The sequence below is a fragment of the Magnolia sinica genome, chromosome 1, assembly GCF_029962835.1.
Source record: "Magnolia sinica isolate HGM2019 chromosome 1, MsV1, whole genome shotgun sequence".
Lineage (NCBI taxonomy): Eukaryota > Viridiplantae > Streptophyta > Magnoliopsida > Magnoliales > Magnoliaceae > Magnolia > Magnolia sinica.
In genome coordinates, this window is record NC_080573.1 from 40,774,952 (window position 1) to 40,790,643 (window position 15,692).

Here is a 15,692-nt window from a genome sequence, read left to right on the forward strand (position 1 = left end):
ATGCAATCTATTGATACTTATCCCACTAATGGATTGGTGAACATTTATTGGACAATAAAGAATGAAAAAAATATCAAATGGTCTTATTTCAAAAAACAAGTGTATACAAATTAACGGTGAAAATCACTCAAATAATTAATTTTTTAGACTGTAACTTAGCAACAACAGTCCATAATTTAATTAATTAATTTTAAGTTAATATGTGCCAGTCGGTGCTTTAAATAACGATAGCATGTTGTGTAGTGTTCAGCCCTCTGTAGCGTGTAGCGTAAATAGCATAGCGTGTAGCGTAAGCTACATGATACTTCTATTTTTTTAATTTAAAAATGAGAAAATATGATGAATAGCAAGAAAAAAGCATATATATATATATATATATAAAAACAGATTATTCATTTTCTCTAGTATAAGCATGTTCAAACAAGTTATTAATTATCATTTATCAAAAGCTAATCCATATATAAAGTCATAAACCGAATCAAATAATTATCACATCAGCTTTCTAAGCAAACTACTCTAATTAATAATGTCTAATTGAAACAACAAGTCACAACTCACAAGTATGAAAAGAAATAAAAATCCCACAGGTTAAGATTATTAAGTGCAATACAAATGTCATGTATACAAAGAGGGGTTTTCATAAACCCTCTTTCGAAACTTTTCTTTTAAGTTTAGTTTTAAAGGTTTTTTAGCATGTGAGTTTCACACAAACTTTAACAAAGGATCACCACCATTTTAAGTGAAAGTAAACAAAAAAAGTTTAGGCTTTAATTTTACATTTTAAGTATTTTTATAATGTGAGTTTTACACCAGTTTTAACAACAACAAAAATACATTGTAGTGTACGTTACAAACGCTACACACTACGGAGCTATAACGTACGCTATGTAGCTACGCTACGTACAGTGCTATTTGGCCTCATGTACGATTTTTTAGGGCTGCGTATGTGAGGCCCACCTCAATGTATGTATTGTATATCCATGCCGTCCATTTCATTCTGCCAACTCATTTTACACGACATGGTCCACAAATGAGGCAAATCCAGATCTCAAGTGGACCACTAGTGGGTGAGGCCTTGAATGTGGGGCCCATCTCGATGTATTTTTATATCCATGTCGTTAATCTATTTTGCCAACTCATTTAAGGCATGGTCCCAAAAATCAGGCAGATCTAAATCTCAGGTGGGCCATAATGAGCGACGCCTTGAATGCGGTACCCACCTCGACACGTTTCTTATATATCCATGCCATCCATCCTTTTTGCCAACTCATTTTAGGGCATGGTCAAAAAATAAGGCAAAACCAAATCTCAAGTTGATTGCAAAGTAGGGATTGAATTCCCACCTTTAAAAACTTTTTGGGACCAAAAGATTTTTTTATATCAAGATGTTATTTGTGTTTTCCCTTCATCCAGGTCTATGTGACCTTATCAACAGGTTTAATGGAAAATAAACATTAAAGTGAACCCTAGGAAGTTTTTAACTATGGACATTCAATCCCTACTATGCGATCCACCTAAGATTTGGATCTGCTTCATTAGGGACCATGGCCTAAAATGAACTGAAAAAACCGATAGCCGGCATGGATCTACAACACATAAATCAAGGTGGGCCCCATATCAAAACAGCGAACGTGCATGTGCACTAAGGGACGTACACCATAGTGTATTAAAAAAGAAAAAAAAAACAACCACGCTGTCCATTTGTTTTTCGATCGAGAGAGAGAGAGAGAGAGAGAGAGAGTGTGTGTGTGTGTGTGGGGTGTAAAGGGAAGAAAGAAGAACGAAGAATGAAGAAGAAGCTGCAACAGCCCCACAGCAGTAAAAGAAGAAGAAAATCGGGTATGTTTTTTTTTCTTTTTCTTTTTCTTTTTCTTTTTTTTTTTTTCCACTTTTTGTTTCCCTTTTCTTTTAGGGTTACTTAGCGTTACGACAGTTACAGGGACCAAAACGGCCATTATGCCCTACAACGGCCGTTACGACCCCGTAACAACCGATACATTTCTTCTTTTTTTTACCCCGCCGTTTCAGCCCCATATCACATAACGATAGCCATCATTACCGTTACGTAACCGATTTGGGACACCTTAAATCACTTCACGCCAAAGATATTTCGCCGGTTTCCCTATGCATAGTAGGAGGGCCATGTAAGAAGAAGGAAATGACCCTACATCACACTCGAATACACCAGCAAATGATGACACTTCCTCCTTTGAGAGTTCGATACCTAACATTTTACTTTTCCTTACGTTGATTTTAAAACCTGACACATCCTCAAAGCACCCCAAAAATTTTCCTTAGATTGTCCATCATTGCCATATTAGTATCACAGAATAAAATTGTGTCATCTGAGAAATCCAAACTCCATCTCTTGCTCCTTGGAATCTAGCAATAAGGCCCACTTCTTGCCCTTTTGCTAACGTTCTACTCAAGGCTTCTGCTACCACTATGAATAAGAACAGGGATGGAGGATCTCCTTGCCTTAGACATCTCGACACTTTAAAGAATCTTTTTGGAAAACCATTAACAATGACTGAGAAACTAGCCAAAGATACGCATTCATGCATCTAACGAATCCATTTGTTTCCACACCCTATTCTTTTTAGCATGTACCCAAGAAAGCCCTGATTGACATTATCGTAGGCCTTTTCGATGTCGAGCTTACATACCACACCTTTCTTCTCTTTATTCATTGAGTCTATACATTCGTGAGCTAGTAGAGCACTATCTAATATTTGTCTCTTTGCCACAAAAGCACCTTGATTCTCAAATAAGACAAAAGCCAAAACTGTCCTAAATCTTGATGCGAAAATCTTGGACAAAATCTTGTAAAGACTTCCAATCAGACTAATAGGCCGAAAATCTCCAAGTGATTATGCCCCTGCTTTGGAATAATTCCCATAAACGAGGCCTCCATCCTCTTGGACACCTAATCCTTCTCACAGAACTCTACTACAAAGGTCACTACATCCTTCTTGATTATCTCCCAAAAACATGAAAGAAAAAGAAAAAAAAAAAAGGCATCGGGTAGCCATATGGACCTGAGGCCTTATTTTTGCCCAATGAATTGATCGCACTTTTGATCTCTTCTTCCATCACTGGTTTTTCAAGAGAATCCCTATCCGCGGCTGGAAAAAATAAAAATCAAAATCAAACGATAAATAGTCCAACAAAGGTCTTCACCTCCCCTCGCTAGATAGTAACTTGGCATTGAATTGCACAATTGCTCAACAAACTTGATCTTTAGCTTCAATCTGACTACCTTTTACCTCCAAGCTGCAGATGTGATTGTTTCAAGCCCTAACATCGGCAATGCTATGGAAGAATTGAGTGTTCTTGTCGCCTTTCCTTTAACCATATTTCTCTCGATCTCTACCTCCACTTCATTTCTTCTTACTTCAAAAAATTAGAATATTCAGCCAACAAGGAAGCATGTCTTTGGCATTCTTAGTCGGTTAACTCACCCCCCTCTTCCCTAGTGTCCAGCTCATGAAGATCATTCAAAATACGTTCTGCTGCATCATTCCAGTGATGAAGGAAATCTTTTTTTTTCCCACTCATTTAGCTTCCCCTTCAGTAACTTTGAGTTTTCGAGCTAACCAAAAATCAAAAACCAGCTGTGCCTGAAACGCTTAAGAAGTGCCACCAATTTTTTATGAGATTAGAAAAACCATCCACCTCCAACCACATAAGCTCAAAGAGAAAGGGCTTAGGCCCTTAGCTATCTTCCTGAACATCTAAGAGAATAGGTCAATGATCAAATGTGGGTTTAGCCAACCTACTAAAATCACAATTTAATTAAACTTTTATCATTAATTCATTATCAATGTTTGTCACTTAATATAAATATTAAAGGGCTCATCCATCTCTGTGTAGAGCTTAATATAAAGGGCTTGGGCCCTCAGCCATCTGGAGCTTTTTCTGTGCACTAGTTCTATAAATCCTTTGTAATAGGCTCCTCCCCCCCCCCCCTGCAGTTTTTGGTTGGTTGGTGGGAAGAAACAAAGTCCTCACTGTTGACAAACTTCACAAACGTGGTATGAGCATCCCTAGCATTTGCCTCCTATGATTTTGCTCTGAAGAAACAGTTGATCATCTCTTCACCCATTGCCCCTTTTCTGCAGATATTTGGTGGAGCAATTTGAGGCTCTTAAGGATTGCATGGGCAATGCCTAAGTCAATGGATGCTCTTATGTGTGAGTGGCCCACTGACCCTGAAGGACTGATGGGTAGAAGAAAATGGAAGGTAGTATTCCTCGTCGTGTTGTGGGTGATCTGGTTGGAAAGAAACAACCGCTACTTTAGGATTTGTTCGGTTGCTGCGACTGGAGTCTTCTCCTGGGTCCTTGTTATGTTTAGGGATTGGGCTCCCCAAGTCTCCTTCCCTTTTCTGCAGATATTTGGTGGAGCAATTTGAGGCTCTTAAGGATTGCATGGGCAATGCCTAAGTCAATGGATGCTCTTATGTGTGAGTGGCAGATATTTTTTTCCTTGCTTCTTTTTAATAAATTGCATATCTTATATATAAAACAATTTAGTTGTTCTTTGAGGGAAACGCAACCAAATGTGGACTCATTATCATGGACAATTGAAATCAATGCTTGGACCAATTCTAGCAATCTGGGTCGACCATCACGTTGGGCCCACCTTCGATTGCACATCTATCCCAAAAACAAATGATCCAACCACCAAATCAATGGCTAGGAAAATGGATGGGAAACATTTATTATAATAAAGGAGGTCCAATAATTTATTTTACATCATGTGTGGCCCACTTTTCTTTGCCCATTCCCTATAAAGTTCACTTTGATTAAGTGATCCTATACATGTGATCATCATCTAGGAAAATGAATGGTTCATATTGATTATAATAGAGAAGGTTCAATCATTGGTTTTTTTATTTTATTTTTTATTTTTTGAAAGATGAAGCAATTTTACTAAGGTCGAAGGCCGAGAAAGAGAATAAAACACAAAAGAAAGAAAAACAAAAGGAAGCAAACAAATAAAGCCCACACACACACACACATTGAAGGAGCTCGCTCCTTGATATACAAAGTCACCCGATTACAAACCCCCACTATTGAACCCCTTAGTTTATGGAAGCAACAACTGTTTCTTTATAGCCAGATGACGAGCAATGTAGTCCTCCACCTAAATCTTATCATCAATTTGGATTGTGGATCATGTGGGATCCACCTTTCATTGTTGTCAATTCACAAAATCACTTCAATCGGATTATCCAAAGTACATAATCAATGGTCACAAAAATGGATAGTCTATATTGTATAAATGAGAAGGTCCTATCATTGATCTAAACCATCCATTGGCTAAGAAATAAACACTACATAATACATATAGACTATAATAGAATCTATTCATTGATTTGGATAGTCCATCATGTGGGACCCACCTTTCACTACCCTTTCCTCTTAAAACTACTTTGATTGAATGATCCTAGCCATCGATCAATGTCCAAGACAAATGATAATCCATATTAATTGCAATAGAGAAAATCCAATCATTGATTTGGGCCATCCATTATATAGGTCCCACCTTTAATTGACCATCCCTCCCAAAAGATTGTTTTAATGGGACGATCCTAACTAACCAATTAATGGCTATTAAAATGGAAAGTACATATTGATTATAATAGAGAAGGTTGAATAATTGATTTGGTTTGTCCATCGTGTGGAAGCAACCTTTAAATCGTCAACTTTGATCAGACAATCCTAAACACTTGATCAATGGCTAGGAAAATGGATACAAGAAGGTCCATTCATTGATTTGAATCGTCCATTATGTGGGGCCGCCTTTGATTGCGTGTTCCTCTTAAAAGTCACTTTGATCAGGTGATCCTAGACATAGGATGAATGTTTTCTAGCCTAATATGCTAGATGAGACCAAATTTCATATTACTACAATGAAATCAAGCATAAAAATCAAGCATTCTACCACAAAACAGAAAATTCAGATTTAATTAGCTTGGTTCCAATCAAAATTATCATCCCATAATGCTCAATCAAAATAAACTTAGGAAAGGAAGGTCTCAATGAGATGCAGGAATACCGTTCTAGCATAGGATCATTCCAACATTCCAATAGATTTGTGATTTTGAGTTTTGGAATCAATTTGGGAATTAGGGAACCAAAATAGAAAAATTAGGTTTGTGATTTGAGGAGAAACTAGGGTTAGGGTTTAGAGAGAAAGAAAGGAGGGATTATAGCCAGGGTTTTGTAGAGAGAAAGAAAGGAGGGATTATAGCCAGGGTTTTGTAGAGAGAACAACAGGGGGAAGGAAGAAAAGGAAGGAGAAAGGGTTGTCCACATGGACAACGGTACATGCTTGCACGTGCGTGCTTGTGTAAGTGGAGGGCCCATACAACTAGGGTTGGATGGGTTTGCTATTTGGGTGGATTTCAAATAAGGAAAGAAGAAAAGGAAGAAGGAAAGAGAAGAAAAGAATGGGGATTCAAGGTTTGGATGGGAAGAAGAAGAAATTATAGAAACATACCATGGAAAAAAGAAGAAGAAGATAGTTGAGGATCACCGTCTGGGCTTCGCACCCTCTCTCCAATCCCTGGAAAGATGTAGAACTTCGCCTGTAAGTCACATGCAATGAGGAGGAAGAAAGAAATCTTTATTTTTGTTTTCTCAAAATTGTGGGCTCGAGTTCGAAGGGGAGAGACAAATTTATATTTCAAATTTTAAATTTTATAAATACCTTGTTAAGTCTTAAAAAAATGTTCATAAACCAAATAAGCAATCAAAAACATCGAATCCTAATCTAAACCATCAATAATGTCCAAAATATAAATAAAACTAAAATGCCTACACTATGGACCCATGTGGTCCAATATCTAGGTGGACCAACAATCCGATGGCCTGCAAATGATGATCTAACAGTCAGATGGGCCAACAGTCGCAATCTAATGGTCGAAAACTCCTTTGATTGTAGCCCACATGCATCTTCCCATTATGGGGTCTTCCAGATGCACGTACTATGCATGTGGGGTCTTCAAAGTGACCCGTAGGGGCCTATGTAAATGTCATCCATCCAAAGTGAAGCTAGGGTTGCAGTCAGGCTCCTCCTCCACCTTTGGTAGACCTTCTATGATGGCTCGATGTATTCATTAATTAGTAAGCAAACAAAGGAAGGCTTGATCATTGATTAGACCATCCATCATGTGGGGCCTACCTTTAATTGACCATCCTACCCTAAAGATCACTTTGATCAAATGATCTTAACAATCCGATCAATGACTATTGACTAATAACGTGATGGTTTCATTAATTATAATAGAGGTGCAATCATTAATATGGACTGTCCATCGTGTGAGCCCCACCTTTGGTTGCATGTCCCTCTTAAAAGTCACTTGGGTCGATCAATGATTTGGACAATCCATCATACAGTCCCACCTTAGAATCTACATTCTCTCAAAAAACCACTTTGATCGGATGGTGAGAGAGAGACTTAAGATTTTGCAAATCATAACAATGGATAATTTTACTTTTTCTGAAATTTTCTTCTTTATTATGAGAGAAAATTTGCAAAATTTTCCCTTGAAGACCAAATATGTCATCTTTAAAATTAAATAGTAAAACATATCAATTTTAGAAAATACTGGTTAACTTAAAATTTTCATGTTACCCAGATACACCCTAAGATATGTGAATAATTGCATATGCTCAAGGCATAGGCTCATACCATATGACTAATGATACAAGTATTGACTGATGTATGGGTTATTCTCATATGCAATTTAACATTATCAAACAATATTAGTTTCATTATCTCTAAACTCTTGCTAATTTTTTCATTGTATAGAAGTATTGTATGAGATACTTGTATCCACATCCTTCATTGCTGATATATGGAGTTGTATCCCGCTTCACTGTACCCCGTCTGCATGTGTATTAAAATCTGGGCATCACAGGTTGGGCTTCTTACATCAACCAACATTTTTATCAGCAATTAGCTGGTGAAGGATCAACTATCATTGCATGCTCACGTTCTCAAAGAGGCATCAGCTTAAAAGGCATTCCATCTCCCTTTCCATAGTGCTTTTGCCCAAAAAGTGTGAAAGTCTTCCTTCTGGAAAATTTCCTTAGCTAAGATGATCGTCCTTTTATCTCTATCACAGTAAAGGGATGGATGGAGAAAGCCCAGAAGAAACGAAAGACATGTTTATTTATTGTCCATTTAATCAGAACAATGGGATGGACATTTGTATTTAGCTGAAATCAATCTATTATAAAATGTCGTGATGCAAGTCTCAATACAACAATGTCATGATGTCGTGCATCATGCAGTTTTTCCAGATGGGACTCTGCAGTTCAATGGTAAATAAATGTTAAGGTTTTCCTTTTTAATAGCATGGATGCTTTAGATGCTAATACTAGGTTCAAATAGCCACCAAAATATTTTCAAACCCAGCCTAAGCAGTAGAAACTGGCCGCCCTCCTCTTTCACAAGATCACAACTAATGTTCAATATTCCAAGTAAGACACTACATGTGACAATATCTGTTCACATATCTACCAAAACAAGTACCTCCACAAGTGGATGTTGGGACATATCAGATGAAATGCAACTAATAAATGCAGTCATTGTGCGAACTGCAAGCCCTTGTATCTCCACATCTGTGCATTGCCACCTCCTCTCTTTGTTATCATAATATCTGCAAATGCAAAAGAACCGCTCTGCAAAGCTCAGAAATAGATTTAGGGAAGTATATTTCCAAGATATATCAAAAAACATGTGAGGTACAAGTCCATCATGACACTTAGCCTTCAACATGAGGATTGCTACCAATGCTAATCAAATTTGTTGTGTCCATTGCTTGCCTCCACATGGGCATTTCAGTCAAAATGTGATCAATATAGCTCTCCACCAGAGGACAGATGAAAGCAATGGGCCAGCAACAACATGCATGGGCTTCATTACTTGTTAGCTAACATCCGTCAAGATATATGGAAATAAGCAAGCTGAAATAGCAGAAGAATGAATAACAGAAAATTAAGCAAAAAGTAAGGAACAACGATACCCAAGATCCAGCTGCATTAGATTTGCCAGCTAGGTTGAAGTATGGGGTCGCACACCTAGCTCTATGCCCAAAGGGAATTTTGGTCAATTAAGGAGGAATGTGGAGGCAAGCAATGGGCATCCAGCGATGCTGTAAATTGATAAGAGTTACAACTCCACAAAGACATCATGATCTAGAAATTGTGAATCCCCTCAATAGCATAGTGGGGCCTTACCAGCATGCCAAGAGCATTTAGTAAATGGTACCAATGCTATGAACCACTCTTTGGTACCTATGATGATGAATCTGGACATCCATTCAATGGGCTACCCACTTGGACGATCTACAAACCAAATTGCATTGATTTCAAGTTCATAGCTGTCCATTCCATTACCATATTTTGGATTATTAAAAGTAGCTGAGAGTAACACAAGAAAAGGTCCCTAATCAGAGATGGCATCTCAATTGGCATGGGTGGAAATGGAACAGGCTAGGCCTAGGAAGGGGTTGGCCTAAGAGCCTTGGTCCCAGTAGGGACTGAACAAGCCCTTACCCTAAATAGCTAAGAAGCTCTGTGTGTGTGTGAGTGAGAATGAGAGAGTAAAAAAGTGGTTCCCGTATGAGTGATACGATCCTAGCCATCCCTTAGGTGGGTCCCATAGCATCACATTGATTCACAAATTTGGTGGCCCATTTATAAAACATGTGGACAACCAAGAAAAATTGACAATGTAGATTAATATAAAGAGAGACCAAAGTGCCCATAAACATTAAGAAATAAGACTTAACACGTATATGATACCCAATTTATTTATTTTTTAAAAAGGATTTTTAGTAGCAGAATTAGGGGCAACGTTTATTGCTCTAATCCCAAAAAAAAAAAAATGGGCGGGAAGCTTGAAGGTTGTTAGGCTGGTTAGTCTCTCGGGGAGCCCTTACAAGATATTGGCAAAGATTCTAGCATCAAGGTTCCGATCAGTGCTCAGAAAAGTAATATCCAAGTTGCAAGGGGCTTGCGTTGAACGTCGGCAAATAGTTGATAGCGTGTTCATAGCACATGAGGTCATTGATCCACATAATAGAAAAGGAAGAAAATGGGATTTATGCAAATAGGGTATCGAGAAAGCGTGTGATCGTGTCGATTGGAGTTTTTTAGATTATATGTTGGGACGTTTGGAGTCGGTGAGCCATCTTTCATCCACTGTGAGTTTGCAAAACAAGTATGGGAAGCCTTTATTGTTAAGTTTGGTGTACACTGGGTTATGCCAGGCTCAATAGAATGCTTCTTTTTGTCTTGGCATGAAAGGGGAAAAGGGAAGAGAGAGAAGGAAATATGGTGTTTGTCTTTTGGCTGAAATTTGGGTGATATGGATGTAAAGGAATAACAGCTGTTTTAGGAATCAGAAAAGATCTTCGATGGAGACTTTTCTTATGGCAAAGGGAATGGTTATGGAATGGGCAATCGAAGCGAAGGCAATAGTTGCAGACCAGTTCACTGATAGTTGGGCAGATTTGTGATGATAGTTTTTTCCTTTTTTCCTGTTTTTTGTAATTCTTTGGGCCTTTGGCCTTTGGCAATAAAATTATCACAGTTTCAAAAAACACACGTATATAAGACCAAATGCCAAGACTAGGTGGGCCGTATAGCTGTACAACCCATACTCGTGTTCGTTAAAAGTTCCCTTCAAGCTGGAGCATAGATGCCATCGATGGCGAACTTGGAATAGATGCAGGTAGACTAACTGCGACTAAGAGCCTTGGTGAACACATCAGCAAATTGATCTTGAAACCAAACGTATGGTGTAAAGACTTCTCCACTAACCTTCTCATGTATAAAGTGACAGTCTACTTCAATATGCTCAATTCTCTCGTGATAGATTAGATTGTTTGTAATATGGGAGGCTACTTGATTATCATCAAATAATTGCATTAGTAGGTTCATTGTAAAACCCATTTCCTGCACAACTTCTTAATCCACACGAACTCACAAGTTCGATTTTAGCGCTTGATTGGGCTAGAACACTCTGCTTTTTACTCTTCCATGTAACCAAATTTCTTCCCTCAAACATAAAGTATCCGGTGGTAGACCGCCTAGCAGTTAGAGTCTGCAATGGATTGAATAATCACACTAACTAAATGGCGAGGACAATAGAGTATAGGCAAAAGAACTATATAAAATGAATTCAATATAATCAAATATTATTTTCTTGAAATGAATCGACTTTTTCCAAACCTGTATTACACAACAATACCTATTGAACCAAGTTAAAAAGAAAAAGGAGAAAAAGTAATCCAACCTCATCCAAACTAGTCATGTCAGCCTTCTTCATGTTGTGCATCAACTTATTTGGGTACTTCAATTCATCTAACAGCGTTTTAGATACCATCATTATGATTACAATTGTCATCAGTTCCTTCAACATGCTCAACATTTTTGTTATGTTTCACAATCCCTCGATAGCTTTAGAGAAAAATTTATTCCATCTTTCAATACATATATGTTTGCCCTTTTGATGTGTGAATCATTTCATGATTGTATAGCCAAGTGCCTCTGAGTAACATCGGGCATGCATCCATAGGTAGTGTCACAGTGAAATGTTTGAATCCCTTACTGTTAGTAGTAGTCAGCAGCATACATCCTCACCATCATGGGGACGCCAGCAACATCCCCAATGCTTTTAAGTGACAAATGGAGTGTCCAATCATTGATCCAGGCCGTTCATTTATTCGTGCAATTGGGGGCAAATCATGGTGAAAAAATCAGGCAGATTGACGATCCTAAACACGCGATCAATAATGTGGCAAATGGACAAACAAGATTGAGTAGAGAAACAAAATAGGTCCAAACATCATCTTGTACATCTTTTCAATAGATCCAACTTTGCATTGCTTATGATTCCAAAGTAGCACTTTGGTTTGATAATTATAACCGCATGATCTATAGCTTGTAAAAACAGATGGCTGTAACAAGTTGGTCCCATTCAAAGGATTATGATTATCCAATCAGCAAGTTTTTTTCACCATGGCTAGCCCCCAATTGTAGGAATGAATGAACGGCCGAGATCAACGATTGGACACACCACAATACATTTCACCTAAAAGCATTTGAGACGTTGCTATCGTCCCGATGAAGGTGGGGACATTAGCAAAACCCTATATACCCCACAAACCCCTCCATTGGCATGCTTCACATGCTAACCAAACATCAACCACCCTATTTTGCTCTCTCCGATGGAACTAGCTATGGCAGAGTTCTTAAAACTCAAGAAATTCAGTAACAAGATATCATTGATGAGAAGATCATTTCTTTATTCACCATGCAACCTCATACTTTTCTTCTTCATTAAGTTTGATAACTTGAAACCATATTTTGCTCCCACACTGGACCTGGGTATGATGATGTTTCTTTGAACCCAATTTTCTTCTGCTATCTTTTATTGGTGCTGTCACAACTCACAAGTCACCGAGTTACAAGAGACTCCCCACTTTCTTGATCTAGGTCAAGATCATTTTTTATGCCTCCTTCCTGCTCGTCATCTATCACATTCTCATTTTCAAGCCCTAAGAATAAGTGGACCAGCTTCAATTAGCCCCAGACTGGCTAGAAGCAGCCTACATGACTCCTTGCAAAGTGATGGTTGAAAAGAAACATGGTAAATGGAAGTGTCTACATTTGAAGGGCGAAAAAACAACCGCAGAGATGGCTACGACCATCGAACCAGTGTGTTTTCCAGGATGTAGCCCATCTGTGGTGTGCCAACCATTTAGACAGTTCAGATCATCATACACAGTCAAATCTACGGCCAAGATCAGGAAGATAAACGTTGTCCATCCATACCCAATGAATTTTACATAATTCCCAGAAGAGAAGATGCCTAAATCCTTAAATAACGAAATTTACATGAAAAGATCGAATTTCATCGAAAACGTGATTGCAGAATTTTTATTTTTTTATTTTTTGGGAAAATGGTCAAGAAATTCAAGGAAATTACTTGATCCCGAGGCTGAGGGCGTTGGAAAGGCGTTGATGGAGCCTGAGCACGTGATCGGTGAGACCGCGATTCTTTTCGCTGCCTCCAATCTTCGACGATTTCATGACGATCCAGCGATTTTTCATTCTTTTCTAGAAAAATGGTTTTCGAAGGGCTGGAATTAGGTTTTTTTTCGCTTTTTTACCGTTCTGAGGAAAGAGGGAGGGCGCAGGATATGAGCGGAGCACTGAGTGTGCAGAGTAGCGCTCCTCTTCGAATGTCGAGTGAGAAGAAGGGAGAGAGACTGCGGGAATTCTCGACTGTTTTAATTTTCGTAAAGGGCAATCGCGACACACGTATCAACTTGCACACGTTGAGAAATCTATTTCATGAATCTGGTGGGGATCAACGTGGACGCAAATTTCCTGCAAACCCTGTTACAAGCAGCCCTGTGACGAAGCTCAGTGGGCCACGGAAGTGTATCGGTGTGACATCCAATCCGTCCATTTGAAGTGCTCAGGCAGGGATTTCTGTGAAGGATTGTTTGGCAGCCCAGATTTTGATGTAGAAAATGAAACAAATACATTCCTAGCATGGTTCGGCCAAAAGAAGGTGTACTGTAAATTCACTGTAACTTTTGATCAGGTATTATTACTGGCCGCACAACCTATCAATCTTTATTGAAATGGGTCATCCGAGGTAAACCGACCCACAAAGTGAGTCCTATCTGTCCGGTTCATCGGAAAATGCACATTTTCAGCTCAAAAAGAAATTTTTAGGAAAATATTACTATTTTTAGTCATTCTGAATTTTTTAATATTCTCATAGTTTTAGATTTTCTTCCTCTTTTGAAATAACTTTATGATAGGACTCTTTTAACAAAAGTTTATTTAAATTTTTTATTTTTAGAAATTAGGTTTTATAAGGGTTTTATTAGAATTAGGATTTTTATTAAGGTTAGAATTTTGCTATTTTTGGTAATTACAAATTTTAGGTTTTTTGTTTTTTTTGTTTTTTATATTAATGGTGTAATAGGGACACATGAAAATGAGACATTGATCAATCAATTCTGAATTTTATAGAATTTATTTTAAATTTTATTATTCTTTTCCTCGTGGATTCGAGAAGTCTCCATGAAGAGTATAGATAAGTTTCGTGGATTCGAAATAGTTATCTTCTTGAGGAAGATGGTGATCAACCTCACGTCCTTCCTGCGTTAGATTTGGAGGTCAATGGGTTTATTTTGAATTCAAGTAGCTAATATTTGCATTTGGCAGCTGAATTTGGAGGTAAATTGAAGTGGAGGCATTTGAAGTAATTACTTCTGATGTGTTTTGAAACTACATAGAGTGTTGCGATACACCTAAGTAAAAACTCTCTTTTAATAGCAGAAAATCTCAAGTGTAATAACAGTGCTGTCGGACTACTAATATGCTATATATGTAACATAATATTTATAACAATTCAATTATTAGTTGCAACACTAAAAATACATTAATAAAGAATTCGGATCCTCTGCTTGCAACAAGCAGAAAAATCCTATTTGTTGCAATCTAATTGGACCACATCATCATACACTGCATTAATGCAGCAATGTTGATAACGTTAGTGATGACATGGACCAATCAGGATGCAAGAAAGCAGGATTTTCCTAAAAGTCTCAGGATCTTATAAGGAATCTTATAATGAGCTTCCGGTGAATTTTCATGAGTTGAGAAATGCAAATATAGGGACTGTGATGAATTTGCAGGTAAACAAAGAAACAAACAGTTTTGAGAGATGCTTTATTGCAATTGGATTGTGCATCTGAAGTGTCCAACTGATGGTTGGAAAGGTTTTGTGTGTTTATGTAGCACATTTAATAAGAATGTACAAAGGTGTTATCTTCATGGTTTACGACATTGGATGAAAATAATCACATCCATCTAGTAACATACATGATTGGAGAATCGAAAAATAATAGTAGCTGGAGGTGTTTCTCTTCAATTTATAAAGAGCAATCGGAATCCTGTCAGGCCTTGTTATTATGTCAAATCATCACAAGGGGTTAGTTAGTGAAGTTCCAGCCATCTTCTTTTATGCAATAAATGGATATTGTGCGCACTATATTTTGAAAAACGTGAAGAAAGCGTGTAAGGACAATTTAGTAAAAGAATATTACTTTTGGAGTGTGGTTAAGACATTCAAGACATCTATTTTTTTAGAGATGATGCAATGCATTCAATTAGTAAATTCCATCGCATATCAGTGGCTTATCAGTACAAATAAGAAAAGATGGGCATTTGTATTCTTTAATACGAAAAGATATATAACATCATAACTACGAACATTGTAGAGAGCATGAATGCACTATTCATAAATGCAAGAGAGTCCCTGTGACCAAACTTCTTGATACAATGAGAGATAAATTCCAACAGTTCTTCCTCTATATAAGAGATAAGACTTCAACACCGAAGGGAACTTTGACTCAGGGAATTTTTAACATGCTTACATTACTCATCCTATATTCGTACACATGCATCCGTCCACACCCGACAGAGGGTATTAATGACATAGTTTGCATAAGAGACATGAAGTGTACATGTGGTGACTTGAATTTGATGATGATGCCTTGTCTATGTGTAATCGTGGCTTGTGATAAGTATTGGCTCAATCGTTACAAGAGTTGGCCTACCCAGTGCTTGACAAGAGCCAATGGAACA

General features: G+C 37.8%; 1 protein-coding gene across 2 annotated transcripts in view; it reads right to left on the reverse strand.

Moving 5' to 3' along the window:
- The window catches only part of LOC131246658 (BTB/POZ domain-containing protein At1g04390), a 28,652-nt gene extending 15,351 nt beyond the window's left edge, over positions 1–13,301 (reverse strand). For both annotated transcript variants that reach the window (XR_009171460.1, XM_058247011.1), the window contains exons 1-2: positions 13,012–13,301; positions 8,548–8,674 (exon numbers count right to left, since the gene is read on the reverse strand). Coding sequence is in view for 1 of the 2 variants with exons in the window: in XM_058247011.1 (XP_058102994.1) it covers positions 8,548–8,674; positions 13,012–13,136 (252 nt within the window). In the remaining variant the exon portion in view is untranslated. The remainder of the gene's footprint in view (positions 1–8,547; positions 8,675–13,011) is intronic.
- Positions 13,302–15,692: the final 2,391 nt, after the last annotated feature.